Consider the following 18,287-nt stretch of genomic DNA (forward strand, 5'->3'; position numbering starts at 1 on the left):
AGTTACTTTTTCACACAAGGTTGGGTTGTATAGCTTTTATACATGTAATACACAAAATCGTGATTGTTTGGGTTTATAAAATTCATATTTGTTTACTGATCTTAAATATTCACGTGTGATTAAAAGACAACAAACAGAGGAACTCTGTAAAGGATAAATACTTTTTACAGTACTGCATTTCTTTTCCTTGCAGCCTGGTTTGAATTGACATTTGCTACATAAATAAACGGAAGTTTAAAAATAACCTTTCTGTACTTTTTGTCACTTCCCACAGTTAAACACTGACCACAGAAAGTCAGATACAGTTTAAAAATGACTTTGAGAGAAAAGCAGTCAGCAGCTACCTTAGTCTGGTTCGTCATGTCAATGTTAAACATGAAATTGACCAAAAACATTTGGTAAAATACGTTGTTTTCTGTGTTTATTTTTTTCTTCACAGGTCATTTTCATATTTCTTCATATGAAGAAGCTGATTGTCTAAATGTGTCAGAACACAATGAATAATAATTATTGAGTGATTGAGTTTATTAAACAGGGTTTCATCTGGTATACAGGTAGATAGGTTGCATTAATGAAGTAGAAGCCTGTATTTAACCTTTGACCTATTGGATTCTTTGCAAGGGTGGGTCGCTTCCAGTTGCTTTACCTCTAGCAGTCCAAAGTGAACACTGCTGACTAACCAGCACAATGAGGCAAATTGAATCTCACGAACTGAAGGTAAAACACTGAAATGTGAAACAGTGTGAGAGATTTACAAAAGAGTAATCCGCTGGGATTCCCCAGGAGACAAGAAGGGGAAACCAGTAAAAAAAAAAGTAAATAAATAAATAAATAGCATCAGGAGGTACTTTTGCTCAGGTAGTTATAGATTTTTGAGGAGGATTGTAAAGTAAAATCATATAATTTTGTCCTCATCTGCAAATCTAATGGATAATCGGTGGCAGAAATTGAAATTTGATGCGCTCTCCCAATCAGACTGAGTTGCGGAACCGATAGTGTCACAACCAGACTCATAAGGTTCTAACAAAAGGGAGAAGATGTGTTGATTTTAGTAGACAATTAAAGTTCTTATTCATGTTTTGTACTTTAAGTTGATTGAGATAGATAGACAAGAGACAATAAAGGGCATCAGTAAGTCAGGAGTGCGGAGAGTGAAAGTAAGACTGTACAGGTGTTGCATGGTAAATTAACAAAATGTATCATTATATATATCAGAATTACACATAAAAAGGTTAATTTTTCCGTGGAAATAGCTATGATAAAAACTGCTCATTACATATTGCTTCCAAAAGAGAAAGAGACTACATTCGCACTGCAGGATGAAGTGATCTACATCTTTTTTTAAATATTTTGCCTTTATGAGATTTGTATTTGATCTTTTTGAACGACACAGATCTAATTTTTTCAAACGCAATCCAGGCCACTTGGACATGTTGTCCTACATCTGATGCGTATCCAATCTTTTCAGATGTGACCTGCGTCAAAATCTCCATGAAGTTTTATCAGTATATTTTATTGATGTACTGATTTGTAACAAGAAAACAGAAAAATGAGAAGGCTGAAGCTGTTAGCCTTCGTGGGGTTTAATGGTCAGCGCTGTGATCGCTCTCTGTAGTTCTTCACTGGGTTGCCACAAGTCTCTGGAGGTATGCACTCCCTCCTCCATCATGACAAATTGCTCCAACTCATCTAGACTCATCCATGAGATTCAGATCTGTGCTCTGTGAAGGCCTCTCCAGGATTTATGCCCCTTTTGCCCAAAGTGAGACTTGCAGCAGATTTCTCTAACTTATTCTTCTAACACCAACATCCTGTGAACATATGAACTTCTCTGCCTTGTAAAGTGTCAGTCAAAGTTGTTATGATCTCTTGTTTTTCTTCTTGTTGCTTCATGTAAAACTAGTTTTATCATCTCCATCAGACAGGGTGTGTCAGCGTCTCACTCGTTACCTAAAGACATTCGTCCTGTCCACTGCAACAAACAACAACAACAACGACTAAGATAGCTTTAAATGCTCCCCTTTATCTGTTACTCATTGTTTGCTGGCACGAATCTCCTCCTTGGCCGCCCCTAGAGACTTTGACCCCTGCCACTCCTTTCTGCTGAAGTTCTTGAGGTGTAAGATCACTTTATTGCTGCATCACAGCATTGCTGCTGCAGCAATTTACTGCTGGACTTAGGACTATAGTTTGTGCAAAACAAGAGCAGCAGATGGTTTAATTTGCTTGTAAGAAACATTTCTTCCTGGTTGAGATAAGTTATCTTGCTTTGGTTTAAGAACAAAAGGACCTTAGTAAAAAAAGCAAAAAACAACCTAAGGAGTGGACAAGCGGGCCAAACCGCTCTGCAGTAACTGGTTCTGCCTGCACCGCCAGTCTCTCTCAGGAACACAAACATCTTGAGTTGTTCCATCCAACAACATCGAAAATGTACGAAGGGAAAAAAAACCCAAACCTTTGTATTACTTTCCTGTAAGGAGGTAGAAAGGTTGTTCAAGACAAAGGTTAATGTATCACTAGTAACAGGAAGGGATTATTAAATATAAAACTGCTTCTTATCCCTACAGATTATTGCAAAACAATTTATTTTAACACAAATCAAATCTGTCAGATACAAAATAAACACTCTCCAAAGGTTTATAATGTGAAAAAGTCAAAGAAAGTGACCTGATACTGAAAACGGTCCAAGCGAAAATCTATTTAAATTAAAAGAACAAATTGTTTAAGATTATTTTAAGTACTATAAAAAGCCTGTTGTGTTGTAAGGTGTTCTCTTTGTTGCTGGTTCAAAACATGTTATGAAAGCTGACCATATTTCTGTGTTGACTTTGTCAGAGGTAATTTCCTGTTCAAGGACTTTAAAACCCATTGACTTATTTCACCCCTTCAGTCGTCGACTATATTGCAAAAACATATTTATCTGACCTCAGAATGAACTGGAATGACATCCAATTCTCACTCTGTCTGGTTTATTATGGAGTCAGCCCACACTGTGCAGCTGTGACAGGCTTTCCACAAGGTTTAGATACAAGCGTTTGTAGTTTTTTTTTTCCTTTTTCCAGAAGTGCATTTGTTTTGTTGGATGAGAAAACAACGCAGACTCTGAGTCTGCGATCTGACTGATTCATCCTGAAGGTGTTCTGTCAAGCTGGTCACAAGGTTAGTGCAAGTCAGTCAGTAAACTCACACATCCATGTGAATAAATGGTGCCCAGAGATTTTGGAAAGGGAAGTGGAACTGTTCCCACAATATTGGGAAATTGTCCAAAATTTACCAACTAATTATATTGAAAGATGATGGACACAAGGAGATTGAGAACAGACGCACAACACACTTTTCAGATTTTTTTGTGAAAAAACCAAATCATAAAACCATAAAAAAAAAAAAAACAAGTCTAACTAGAAATCTGTTGGACTGTAAATGTCTTGGGGAAAGATATGAAAATGTTCAAGGTGTGTTGAGGTGAAAACTCCAGCAGCTCTTTAACTTTATTGATAGTCCAACGTGTTTCGACTTCTTGGCTTTATCAGGATTAATATGTTCAAGATGTAAATATCTCTGCAAAAGACTTTGTTGGGAAATTGTCCAAAATTTGGACCAAAGTGACATTGTGTAACCCAGAGTTCCAGAGAATATATCTCCATATATCTCCATAGCTCTGCAGTCCTGTGGCTGCATACTTTACCACTGCATCAGATTCTTTGCATTGCACTTGGTGATGTAAGGATTGGATGTAGCTGGTCACTCATGGAAACCCATGAAGTTCTTTTCAAATTGTTCCTGAGCTGATCTGAAAGCCACATGGGGTTTGAAGGTGTGAAACTGTTCAACTCTGCTGAAAATGTGCGAGCTCTTCACAGTACGGATCTGTCTGACCCAGCTCTGTGATTTTACATCACTTCATGGCCGAGATGCTGTTTTCACAGCAATCACTTCCACTTCATATAAAACCGCTAACAGTTGACTGAGGGATATTTAGTTTTTTTACACCTGTTTCACCTGCAGCCACAGCAGCAAGTGAAACAAATTAACCCAAATACTTGGAGGGGTCAGCAAATATATTTTGGTAGTTATAGTCCATTTGACCAACATGACACAGATATGCACTCGGAAATGCCATGAGGCTCAATAATTTAGTCAAAATTTGTTTTTCTTCTAATTTTTTTAATCTCTTATAGTGAAAATAGGAGCTTTGAAATGTTCTCCTTACTACATGTAATCAGTGCAACGTGATCTGATGCAATCAAACCAGTTAATAATGTAGAGGCTGATATTTATAGCGTTTCTAAAATAACAAACAAAAGTGTACTCTATTATAGTCGTAGCACTAAAGAAAACTGATAAGATGTGATAAAACGTTGTGACTGTAATTTAGAAATTGATTTTGCAGTTTACTTTAATGGGTTTGAGTTGTTTATAATCATGTCAATGTTTTTATTAATCCTTAAAAGCCTCTCCAGAGACATTGAAGCGTGTAGCGCAGGACATCCTTCATGTCCTTTCAGCGGAATATTGTCGCCCTCTTCTGGTCAAACATCGCAGCAGCTCATCATTTACAAGTGAACGTACAATCACGTCCCAGAGGCTTTAAATTATATTCTTTACAAATGTGACTACTGCAGGGTTGTTCACTTTTTTGGCATTAGTTCCTCAATAACAAACATAGCTGCAAAGGAGAAGTAAGTCTAGTTAATGGAAAGACACCAACAGGTTTAATGTGGAATTAAGGGAGGAGTCCTTGGCATGGAACCGTCATGTTTGTGTTTTAATCCCTGAGTCACTCAACCTTTGACCAGGTTCCTCATCATCCTCTATATAAAAGTGTTGTTCATCATCAAATTAATCCTTGGTTTTGACAAAGTTGTTTTTGGAGCAGGGTTTTCCCACTCTTTGGCAATGTTTTGATGGAAACCTGTGACCAAAACCGTACCTCCTTGGACAAAAGGCAGAAAACACGAATGGCCTCAGGATGTCGGCACAGCACAGGACTCATGTTCCCAGATGTTCCTGACTCTATAAAGTGGAGAAAATGATTTGATCCAGCATGTCTGCAAAGTTCAATGGATTTTAAAATATTCTTAAAATCATTATGTAACTTTAAGATCCACGTGAAAAAGAAAAGAGTAATTTAAATCAAGAAGTCAGCTGCAGGAGCAGACTTCACTCAGGGCTGTTTGATGCCGTGCGTCATTGCCATTTGTGTTTTATTATAATGTAATAACAAAATTCACATTAAAGTTGTAACTAAGTGAAAATTATGACAAAACAAACACTCCTGGCAGTTTAAGGCCCAAAATTTAGATCAAATTGAAACTTTTGAAGATGCAGCAGAATCCCTAAACAGGGCTTTTTGTTTTAATTTAAAAGTTCATGCCACTTGTTCATGCCACACAACAAATTAAATTATGTTCACTTGAAATCTTTTTGTTAACTGAATGTTTTATTTTGAAGTGCAGTAATAAACTAACAAATTAGGGTAGTCTATTGTTTTTTTTTTTTTGCTTGTTTCTGTAGGGATCAAAAAAAGTATTTGAATTACCTCATTTTTATTTTACTTGTTCACCCCATTCGGATTTATAAACAAAAAGTAATGACAATAATGCACGAAAAAATATTAATATGCTTAATTGGGCTTTCATTTTAGATATAAAGTCAACTTGAACAGAAATGAGTCAATGGAACAATTAATTTTTACTAAAAAATTCCCCAAAACTTGTGCTGCCCTTAAAACAACTGAAATATTACTTCAAAAAAAACAACCTATTTTGACTTTAATTAATTGACAGAAATACAAGTTATTTCAACTTATTTCTGATACTAAGATGTACTGTCAGGTTTTGGTTTTTTTTGTTACAATGCATGAGTAACAACCACACCAACAGGGGAGACAGGTTGTACAATAAATGAGTTTATTTAATTTTTTTAATACAGCAGGATCTTGTCTTACATCACATACAGATGTCTCCATGCATTCAGCACTGGAACTTTTTTTTTTTTAAATCTACTTGTGCAACTATAATGGTAAAGAATGTATGAAGGAAAATATTCTTTTCCACACTAATTACCATTGTTTTACAGACACTGTCTACGTGAAAGTTTATTTAAACCCCAAACAAAACCAAAGAAGAAGTCCAACCACCGAACATGAATCCAGCAAAACAGCAAAACAAAGAGAACGCCTTGTGAGGAAATGTTTGCCTTGTCAATGTGAAGTGCAGTGCAAAATCTGGCTTTTGAGGGCGCTGATTAATAAACAGCAGGTTGTTTTTCTTTAAATAGATAAATATGTGCAAGTCAAATTAAAAATTTAACTATAAGGCCACATGAACCCCCAAAATGAATTGATCCATAACCGTATAACACGTTAGATATGAGAAAAGTACGGATAAGATGCCAGAGGATGTACAGTAGGTGACACTGCTGATAGTATGTGACTGAGTATGGCACAGAAAAAAACATTTTATTGACATTTAGCACCTTGCAAAAGTATTCATACGACTTTGAACTTTAGCTTTTGGTATTTGGTCATTTTGACAAACACAGACAAACTTCAATGCATTTAGTCAGGATATGGCGAGACAGACCAACGCAAAGTGATGCATAACAGCGAATTGGAAGGAAATTTGTCTTCACAATTAAAGTCTGATCCTGTCAGATGAGCTTAAAACTTAAGCAAAACACTAAATGTGTCAGAAAAATAATACTGCACACAACAACGCCAACTTTTAAACATGGTAGTGGCAGCATCATGCTGTGGGCAATATTTTTTTTTTCATAAAAGACAAGCCAACTTGTCAAAGTTGATAAAATAATGGACTGGAGTACAAGGTAATAATTTAAACCACTTCACACTTATGCAATTCCTTGTGTGTTGACCACCTAAAAATCCAGTTACAAACATTAAAGTTTATTTGTTGCAGTGCAGCAGAATGCAGAGAGGTGAATACTTTTGCAAGACATTAAAAATCTGTGGATTCTGCTGGTTTCAGCCGTGACGTCATCAGTCAAAGACGAATGTGGAGACGGATTGTCTCTCCTTTCAATAAATATGCAAACAGAACATTAACTATCCATAATTACAGCCAGGTGAAGATACCTTCACAACATTCACATTCAGTAGTTGAGCTTTAAGTGACAGAACCAACAGGGGAAACAAAAACAAAAACCATAAGCTGGTGCTATTTGAGAGCTGATTTAGACACATTAGAAGGTGGACAAGCAGCTGTGTCTCACTTTAAAGGGGCGGTAGGTAGTATGACATTTTTAAACTTTATATCATATTATAATGTCATTCCCTCATCAAAAAGATACCTGGAAAGTTGTTTTGATTCTTTCATGCATGTTTGAGAAATCCTTTAATCTCCTGCAGCAACCATTCAGCTGTGTAAAACACTGGTTCTCACAAAGTGTCATCTTTCCCATAAATCTTGTCCTTGAAGCCAAGCTCCGTGCTCACACAGCAGCGCTCTTTCACAACTCCCCCACTCAGCTCCTGCAGACTAGCGGCAGCAACAATGAGCAAACACCTGGTGGAACTGTGTGTCTGCTGAGTTCACTATATGACCTACTTTTCAGTCCAACGCTCCTAAGAATGGTTTTAAACAGCATGATGGAGGAGCTTTGTTGTGATGACAACAAAGTAGAGTGTTGGAAAGCTTCTTAAAGAGACAGTGGCCCAATTTGAAGGTGCCAAATTGCAAAGTCAGGTTTATTTTAAGTCATATTTGATATATAGGAAAGCACTTTTGTAACAACTGAAGGTAACATAATTGTTTGATTGTACTATAAAATGATTCTATATGTCCTAAAAACACATAAGCATATGATGGCATCTCATGCCGATCACAGAGTTTTAGTCAATTTTTGTGGCGACAATGAGAGCAGGTTAGAGAAAACCTACAAGCAGCCTCCTCATCTACGGATTTCTGAATGGAGAAGGGCTGCTGATAAGGCTGCATCCATGTCAGGTAATTGAGAGCGTGTAGCACAGGTTTAAATATTTAAAATGTCCAGTTTCAGTGCTTCAGGTTGCCACAAGCTACTACACAGCATGGCTCTCAAAAGATTTCCATAATGTGGCATTAAGAGGATGTGTCTTTAGCATGATGGGAGAGATGTTCATGAGTTATTATTTCTCTGCTGCCTGCAAGGAAACTGTCAGAACCAGCTATGATGGTATGAATCTGCAGAATGCTATTATAATGTAAAGCCAGGTTCTGCAGGTCAGAACAACTAAAACAGAAAGTGAAACTCACACAGAGCTGCTGCTGTTTCTAACTCCACATGATCTGATCTTTATAAAAGAGTGGCAAGAAGAAAGTCTCAAAGAAAGAAAACCATCTCCTGTTTCATGTTTTCCATATAGGGTACTATAGGTGGGCATTTATCAAATCATTTATGATAAAAACAAATATCTTGTAATACAAATTTAGATTTTTCGTTCTCTCGATAAATTTTATGTTTTTTTAAAACCCCACAAAGCTGACAGTATTATCATTTCCACAGTTTTCTCCACTGTTTGTTTCGAGTAAAAATAAATATCAGTAACTTTGAAAATATGATTAAATGCAGCTACTCTGTGCAGTTTAGTGATGTAAACCACAGTTCTTTAAATAAGTGGCATCCCGAAGAAGACTAATTCAAATGGGAAAGTTTTTCCAAGAACAATATTTGTATTTGTGATGCCATGAATGATGTGACATGTAGTCACAGCCATAACTACCTAAAAAACAAGCGATCATTTTTTTTCTTACTGTTATTATGATATAAGTGGGTTTTCTTTCTTACTGTTACTGTCATAATAGCAACACAAAACATTGCAATAAATTTCTAATCCCATGTCCCCCACCTCCATCGGAGGCGCAGCAAACTTGAGGAAGAAGCCGCTCTGCACCTAGCCAACATGCAGGTGTGGATAGATGCAGAGGAACACTAACTCCACACACGGCGCTTAACACACCATCTCCACCATGAAACCTGGTGGTGGCAGCATCATGCTGTGGGGAGGCTTTTCTTCAGCAGGGACTTTGGGAAGCTGGTTAAAGTTAATTGAAGATCAATAGAGTTAAATACAGGATATCACAATATTCCCAAAATACGGCAGTAAGATTTTGTTTGTTTAGCATGTGGAGGGAGCTGCCATTTTCTCCATGAAAAATGGCGGTGGCAGCATCATGCTGTGGAGAAGCTTTTTTTCAGAAGGGACAGAGAGGTTGACCTGAGTTAATGGGATTATGTTTGAAGCCAAGTACAGGGTAAGAATTGTTTCTTTAGCTGTTTGTGATGAAAAATCCCTCTGCATCTAGACACCGAGACGAAGTGTTCAGCACTGCTAACAATAGGGAAAGGAGAGCAAACCATCAGAACCCGCAAAGACTAACGTGGCTGTGTAACACATCTCTGTGACCCTGCAGGACAGGACAACGATTAATGACTCACACCTGGAAAACGAAAACTGGACACGGCACTACAGACTAACACAGAGCACACCGAACCAAAGAACGAGAGGTGGACGGAGCAAAAGTAAGTGTCTGCTGTGACTGCTTACGGTTAGTGTGAATCAGTGCATGTGGTTAGATATGAACCTTTTTTTTCTTTAAATAACCACTGAGCACGGAGCAAAAATGAAGTCTCCCTCAAAACCAGGGTCTTGTTTTGCGCCTACCATTCAAAACCCTTGCACCAAAACCTCACCCTCCATCCCCAGAGGAAAGAAAACACTGGATCGGGTGGCTTGCTGGCTGTGTTTTCCAGGTTTGCCCCCTCTTACTTTTTGTTCTTGAGCTGATTGGCCAGCCAGTCAAGGCCCTCATAGAGGCCGTCGCCACTGGTAGCGCATGTGGCCTGGATGTACCAGTTGCGGTGACGGAGGGAGTGCAAGCCCAGCTTGTCTGTGATCTCCGCAGCGTTCATGGCGTTTGGTAAATCCTGTCAATACAAGGGGGGAAGGTTATCATGTAACAATCTTTTAAAAATCTAAATTTAATGACAGAATTTTATCTGATGTATCGCAATTGTTGACACACACCCTGGTAATCAGCTTTACAACCCTTAATTTCCAATATGGCATCAATAAATCTTGTCTGGCAACATTTCACAAGGTTAGAGCAAACAGAGAATTATAGCGGAGACCACTCTAGAAGCAAAAAAATGGACTGTAGCGCATGGCATTCTGGGTAAATACAACCAAAACAAACATGCAAGTCTATTGCTAGCGAGAGAAAGAGTTTGTGTCCTTTTGGCAAAGGCAAAAGAGAAATCCTACAGTCACTAAAATCGGATGCCACACCATTATTGTTTACATTTCTTGAAGAAGGAAGCTGCGCTCATGTCGTTTCCTTCAGTGATTCTTGGTGCAGCGCCACCACAGGTGAGGAGGGGAACAGGTTTTTCAATTGGTTTGGTTCGCTTGACACAGTGCGGTGTGAAAGTGAATCACATCAGCTCAAAATGTAACAAATGTTGCAAATTCGGTCCCCAATCAAAACGAGCCTAACAGATTATCAGGTGTAAAAATACCCTAAATGTCCTTTGCTGGTATTTCAAATGTTATGCACTCTAAAGATTTTTATTCTCTTTGGAAGAGTCAGCCCATTTCATCACAGATCCTCTTCTGTGCTCATCAGCAGGGATTATGTGCTTTTCCAAATATTTATCCTTTTTTCACACCAAACCCACGTGGAGTGTTAGTTTTAGTCTCATCTGACCAAAGAACATGTTTTCTAGTCAAAGTTCAAGTAGCGCTGACAACTGTGGTCAGAAAAGTCTTTTTTCTGGCAAGCCTCAAAACAAGAGGCTGGCATGTTGATAGGCTCTATTGGTTGCTATGGAGTCTTGGTGAGTGTGCAAAACCATTTTTTAATTTGCTTTCTAAAGAAACATCAACCCTTATAAGCTTTGTCAAGAAGAAAGCAGGACTGAATGTTACAGCTTTCTCTTTCCTGAGGATAAGTCCCACACATCGCTCCATGCAGAGCTTCTAATTATGGCATGTAATTATGATTTCATGCATCTGAAGCAGTGAAATGTGTATAATTATTCCTTCTACATGACTGGCACAACTGTTCTGTTTATTTTTAAACATGCATCTTGCATTTTAATATCCTGTTGCATCTCCAACATTTTTGCTTGTTCATGGAGGTGGGAACAGTGTCCTGAACGCTCTTTTACTCTATAATAGTCTAAACCAACTGCGACTTGTGAAAATAAACACTTGGAGCACCATGAAACAGATGATAATCTTATATACTTTGCAGCGGTTTGAAAACTAAACGCTTCTTGCCTGCTTATTTGCAAACACAAGGAGAACTGCATCTCTCAGCTCATCCTCAGCCAGCATCCTCATCAGCTCCTCTCGAGCTTCGTTCACACGTTCTCTGTCGTTACTGTCCACCACAAAGATCAGACCTGAAACAGTAAGAATAAATCAGACTGAACTCACCGTTTTCTGAAAACAAGCAGACATTTGCTGAGGCTGGCTGATTAGCTCTGCTCACCCTGAGTGTTTTGGAAGTAGTGCCTCCAGAGGGGCCGGATCTTATCCTGTCCGCCCACGTCCCACACAGTGAAGCTGATGTTCTTGTACTCCACCGTCTCCACATTGAATCCTGAGGAAAGGGGAGATGTCATGTTTCATGTAAACACAGTGAACAACTGTGATGGTGCAATTAATGTGATTATCTCAGCTCACCGATTGTAGGGATGGTGGTGACTATTTCCCCCAGTTTCAGTTTGTAAAGGATTGTCGTTTTCCCAGCAGCGTCCAGCCCCACCATCAAGATCCTCATCTCCTTCTTTCCTATGAGGCTCTTCAGCAAATTCCCAAAAATATTCCCCATGACTTCAGAGCAGGTTCTGGTGCTTCAGTCAAGGTGCTGGAGGCAATTTGTTGTCGTCCTGCAGGGACCGACAATTAAGGAGGACTGAAAAGAAACAAAACAAAAGACTTCTAGTGAACAAAATCTCTGAAACCATTTTTTTCCAAAATGTTTGATACCAATGAGGGTGCACCTCAGGGGTCTATAATAGATAATCTGTGATTTAGTTAGTATATTAATGACTTTCTTGAACATTTTCGACTGATCAAAAGAAGTAACAAAAGAATTGTCAACTATAAAGATCAATAGCAATGTTGGTGTACCATAGGTTTCTACGTTGGCTCCTCTAAATCATTTTTACACATTAAGTTAAGGATTTTCCTTAACTTTTTGTCACTTGTTGTAGATGTCACTGTATGTATTTTTGAGTCACTGCACGCATATTTTCAGAAAAAAACAGGAATCTTGGTGTACCTCAGGGTTGTAAACTCGGTCCTCTTGTTTTCTATATTAACAACTTTCCTAAAGTAGGTTCACCTCATGTTACTTATCAGATGTATTCAGATGACACTGTTGTTGTCTGAATACATCATTTAAACACACACACACACACATATATACATATATATGCTGACTATATAACTAGTCAGCAAACGATCTCTGACTGGTTGCTGAATGTTTGTTTCTCAATGTTGATAGAAAAAATTGTGCAAGTTATTTTGCTGTGTCAAGGAATAAACTGTAGTGCTGCATTTATTGCTTACTTTTAAAACATGTAAAAAAAAAAGTTGTGAACAGAATTGAGTTTATTTTTACGGAGCATAAAGAGAAGTTTTAGTTCTGCAAAAGCACAAGTATAATTCTGTCACATACTGTATGATGGGTTAAACACAAACAGGAAGGGTTTGAAAATGTTGGCTATGAAAGTCAACGCCATACCTTTACTGCATGTTTTTAACTATACATTCATTTATATCTTAATAAAAAGGGATTAAATATGCAGATATCATAAAAAGATTTGTAGGACAATCGGGTGAGGATAAGTGCCTTTGGCAATCAGATTCTCTTATAGGACAGCTCATACTTGGAGCAACTCATGTTATTTAATATGTTAATCTTGTTTTCTTTAGTTAACCTCCTAGTCTCTGCAAATGGAGATTACACTCACACACATTTGCAAGTCCAACTCTGCCGATTATTGATTAATGTCTCTTTTAAATAAATAAATAAATAAAGCAAACAGTAAAGTAAACTACGTCCCTGCACTGAACAGGTGCGGCGCGCTGTTCCACAGCGACAGTCGGCATCAGAAGGTGACAGAGATGCATGTCTGCGCCATGACTCCAGGCAGCAGCACAATCTGTTCAGACTCCTTTCACAGCCTTTCCTTCTCCTTCACATGTAAGCTTGCAATCACGCCAACCCCTCAGAGCACATGCAGCATGTCCTACATTATCATGCCTCATTAGAACGCATTTAAAACATGAGCCAGGCACCATGTCACCAGACACTGCCGTAGCTAAAGGCCTTAAGACACAATAAAACCAGACTTTTGTATTCTGAGTTTTATAAAAAGCTAAACTTGAGAGGAAAAAGTATATGTTTTGCCACCAGAATCTGGTGGTAAAAGGTCATTTTCAGCTGCATTACAGGATGAAAAAAAGAAACTCACCAAGTTAACTTACTTTCCATGACATTACAAAACACTTTGCAATGGAGACTATGACAAAAATTAAAGCTGAAATACTGCAGGTTTTCTGCCCAGGTCAACTTTTCAGATACTCTGCACCTTTAAGCCTATTCAAGGTTTCCAATAGAAAGCTTGCTAAGCCCGGTGGCTGGTTCCTAGGGCAGTCATTCATCCAGCGGCCCAACGTGTTAAAAAATTAAAAAACGTTTAAAGTTGACATCGAAATTTTAAAACATCACTTGATAGTTATGTGTTATTGAAATATTGGAAGATTAATACCTGAACACCAACTATAAAGCCTTAAAAATGCAAACATTTTAAAAAGACTTAAATAAATAAGCAATGCTTAGCCTGGTGGGGGCACAAGAAAATCCTGGTGGCCCGCCAGGCTTATAGTACACTAGGGGAAACCCTGCTATTGGAAAGCAACAAAAGTTCATAATTAATTTATGCCAGATTCTATTTGAATGCATAGATAAATTGACCAATGCTTGAATGGATTCCTGAATGGATGGATGTTTTAGGCAATGAAATGAAAGAAGTACCTATTTTTCCACACTATTTTTCTCATAGTTATGCAAACTTAGAAGATATTGTATTCAATAATATTGAATTGGATTAAAAAAAATACATAATGAGCAGCAGAAGTAACTTTTATCTAAAGGATTTAACATAAATTGAATATTGTAAAGATAAATTTCAAGAGGATTGTTCTTTCTGAACTAAATTCATTGATGACGTACATAATAATAATAATTGAATCTGTGTGGAAATGGGCACAGTTGCTTACAATTTGAGAAACAGATACTATTGCTGCTGCTCAGTTTGCTGAGATAATACAAATATAAACAGGAAATATTCTGCAGCCCTGTCCATGGTGCTAAAGAGGAGACAGAGCGCCTGATCACTGCCTGACTCCAGCTCCCCTCTCAGCTATCTGGGGCTTTTATCCCTGCATGGAGGGAGGTAAGTAAGGGCAGCAGGGCCTGACGATGCCCCCCCAGCTCCGGTGTGTCAGGTTAGCCCGGGATGCTACGTTAGGTTACAGCCGCCCTGTCTGCCCCCGTTAGCAGCCTCAGATCCATTACATTTCACCACACATGGCTCCCAAACGCTGCGAGCTAAATTATACTAAATTATATCAATTTATCAACTTTTTTTATAGAAACATTTGGATGCGGCGGTTGCTAGCGTTTGGACCGTCTTGATCCACCCCATTCATCCGTTTATCCATCCCTCCCTCCGCTCATCACCTCAGAGGGCATCCCGCTACAGCGAGCCGCCCGCTGCTGCCTGAGACCGGGCGGCACCGAGGCAGCGCGGCGGCCGCTGCCGGAGCGACACTTTCCCCCGTATAATTCAGTCACCTGTCGGAACCTACGTGATACGTGCCGTGTTGATGGTGCGGTCGGTGTCCTCGCTTACCTCAGCCTTGCAGTCCACTACTGAAAGGTCTCACGAGATCTCCCGGAGGACAACTCGCCAACACACGAAACCTCGCGATATTTAAACTAAAGCGGCGCAAGCGGGATTTTTTTCCCCAAGGGATGAACTACAAATTGTGTTTATATGAGTTTTTTAGAAACATCGAACGGTTTTAGCATTATAATTGAGTAAGTTTGCTTCTTTTTTGTGATAGTGACCACAGATGGATAGTAACTATTTACTTGGTTACATTTACTTGGATAACATTTTGAAAAAAAAGAAAGAATTTAACTATAATACACCTTATATTTTACTTTTACTGGAGTAATTGTTCTAAAGGTACTCCTGATATTATATAATTCATTGGATACTTTGTGATACAAAAAGTTTAATCTGAAGGTTCAAACAGTATGTCCTGAATGCAAACTTTCACTTTTTCCAATCTTGTTTTTTTTAGCACACTGCCAAACACAGTGAAACAAAACAGCGTATACATTTAATTTACTATTTCAATGCCTCAATCAGGGAAAACGCATGTGTATTAACCAGATCAGATATGTAAATTTCAGGCATTTTTTAGGTTTATTGTCAGCAAATATAGACATTCTACCTTCTCAGTGATATTCTGATTTTTTAAAAACCTTCTGGAAGGTGTAAAGGGCCTGTCTTTGTGGGTTATGGGTCTTTATGTTGTAATTGACTGCAACATGTTGATCCCAGGCATGCAAAAAACACTCCATGCAAGCTCCGGGTGTGAGATGCAGACTCATTTAATTGTGAAGTTAAGTGAAAAAATTTAGAAGACATAAAACCGGTTAATTTGTTTCAAATCTGCAGAATTAATGTTACACAAGAATTACTCTGTTCTTAAAGCCATTTAAAGTATTGCTTTAGAATATAGCATAGCAAAATATAACAATGAGAAACTGCATGAAGGGGGGTTTGAACAGTTTAAAACAGACAAAGCTGCAGGTCTGTGGGTGGCGTAATCTATTTCCTATTATTAACTGATGCACATGTAAATGTAGCAATTAAGTCAGATCATAGATCTAAAATATAAACAAGTAGCTCTACCTTCATACTTCTGAGTAGTACTGTCGTTAGATGGGGGAAGTAGGTTTTATCACCCAGACGAGTCATGAGTTCTTATCTTGCAGCAGCACAAACTGTTTTCAGATTGTCTGGTTAGTCAGACATGTTTAAATAAGAATAAGTCTCTGTCTGTTAGGAAGGAAATCACTCTTGGACATTTCTTTTGTTAAATTGTTTCATGGAAACACAATCTTTAATGTTTAGGTTCATCTTGGTACTTAAATGCAACAAGAAAAATTGTATGAAACATGCTCTATGCATGTTTAGATGTTTGGCTTCAAACACTCAATTTTTCCTAAAACTCCTGGCACAGACTTTTTGCCTTTTACGATTTATCAGGAAAAACAGTTCTTGAGACAAATGTTGTATGTTCTAGGGTCTTTTTGATTAGATCTGCTAAAAGTACAACTGACACAGATTTGAAGGTCCAGTATTCTAGAAGATGTCAAATATGATATTAAGCTAAAATGTATGAATGTGTAGGAACTCCATAATCACCACATGAGCCATGGGGAACCTAAAATATGTGGCATTAGTCAGGATTTCTTCTTTCAGAAGGACATTCATACTGTTGCACTTCATAAATGTATTGGATCTGCAAGCATTGAAGGGACTTCTAGTTAAATTGTAATTCATTCTTTAATGTGTTACTTGTTGACATTTAGCTACCTGGTAACAAGTGCTTCCTGGCAGGAAGGTGCAGATGCTTGATATGTGAGTCATAGGTGAAGAAAACTAGACTCGTCATCATAAACAGTTTCCAGAATGTCTCTAATCTGTGAGAACAATCCATGCTTAATGTTTAATAATATTTTTTGATTCTTAAAAAGTTTAACGTTGAAGAGATGCAAAGGTGTCATATTTTTTTCCCAAGAATTTGCTAACAGAAACAAGGAAAGCCAAGAAGTCTTGTTACATCTTTTTCAGTCAGCACAATTTCTTATTAAGAAGGTGAAACATTTGCAAACGAATGAATTGCAGAGTCTGTGCCAGAAGAGCTGTTGAATGGCTGTGTTTACAACAATAACCTTTGCATGTTGCTTCCTGCTAGCAACAAATATCTCTCGCTGTGGTTTAACTGTACAAACCCCAATTAAGTTCCTGTGATTAAGTTTTAAGTTAGGTAGGCCTTACAGGCAAATAATATTTTTTTAAATAACTATGATGAAACACTGACCTTCATAAACACCAGATTCTCATTTTTGTTTTGAAGCTGGTGATGTAGTTCATTTTCAGAAATATCCCGTTTTAAATGATGTGACTTTCAGGAAAAGGCAAACTCAGCCGAATCTTATGATTGCTTCTGGCAATAAAACTAAGTAATATATTTTAGTAGGATTTTATTTAATAGACTAACACAAAATATCAAATATTTGTGAAGTGAAAGGCAAAGGATACATAATTTTCTTTTTTTTTTTTTTTTTTTACAAAAAGTGACGCATGGATAATATTTTCAGGTCGTTTGGGTTACCAGCTGTGCACATCTGTGAGCTGAAAATTAAATGTCTACTCTGCAACAGCTAAAACTCAATTACACTGGATGTAAAGTGTCTCTAAAGATCAGTATTTAAGTATTGCTAAATATTCTCAGTTGGATTAATGTCTGGACTTTGACTAGGCCAAAATTATTCATGCCCCTGGCAGGTTTAGGTTTAAAGTAGTCCTTTTTTATTTTATTAACATGTTTTTCTTGACTGTAGGTTCTGTTATCATTTTGAAGTGGTCCAGCTACAGTCTCAACTCTGATCTGTGGAGGGAACAAAACATTAGGATAATGACAAATAGCACTGCCAACCTCCAAGACACGGAGCTCATTATCAAAGAAACATAATCAAAATACCCATACAATCACGCAAAAATATGTGCAGCAGTTTTATAAATCATTTGACTGAATGCATATTTTTTCATTGGCTACTGGGAAGAGTATAAATGATTTTCAACATTGTATGATTCATTTAAAATATAAGTTATTTTTCTTAAACTGATACTTCTTTTACATTGTTCTATTATCTTTTGAGAGATGCCTGTCTCATTTCCAATCAGAAACTTACTTGTTGAAAGAAAATATATTTTACATGTTTAGTCAGCCAAGCATATTAATAATTATGGGCTTAACTCCATGTGTTTGGATCAGTAGTAATCTATGCCTTTTTTAAGGAACTATATGGTTTAAACTATTCATCATTAAAATAATTAGCTAGCTCGGTTCTCAAACCTTCTAAATATTTGTATATATTTATATTTTTGAAAAACTAATTCCTTTT

At 37.7% G+C, this 18,287-nt stretch overlaps 1 protein-coding gene across 2 annotated transcripts; it reads right to left on the reverse strand.

Moving 5' to 3' along the window:
• Nucleotides 1-5,886: 5,886 nt before the first annotated feature.
• LOC114135615 (ADP-ribosylation factor 3) lies at nt 5,887-15,023 on the reverse strand. 2 transcript variants are annotated; one of them, XM_028003054.1, is made up of 5 exons: nt 14,932-15,023; nt 11,690-11,921; nt 11,496-11,606; nt 11,282-11,406; nt 5,887-9,927 (listed from the first exon to the last, which is right to left on the reverse strand). In XM_028003054.1, exons 2-5 carry the CDS (start codon nt 11,835-11,837, stop codon nt 9,766-9,768), a joined length of 546 nt encoding a protein of 181 aa, XP_027858855.1. In that variant the 5' UTR covers nt 11,838-11,921; nt 14,932-15,023; the 3' UTR covers nt 5,887-9,765. The 2 variants fall into 2 exon arrangements, with proteins under 2 accessions (XP_027858855.1, XP_027858856.1); XM_028003055.1 differs by having other exon boundaries at nt 14,888-14,944.
• Nucleotides 15,024-18,287: the final 3,264 nt, after the last annotated feature.

The sequence above is a fragment of the Xiphophorus couchianus genome, chromosome 20 (genome assembly GCF_001444195.1).
Source record: "Xiphophorus couchianus chromosome 20, X_couchianus-1.0, whole genome shotgun sequence".
Taxonomy (NCBI): Eukaryota; Metazoa; Chordata; class Actinopteri; order Cyprinodontiformes; family Poeciliidae; genus Xiphophorus; species Xiphophorus couchianus.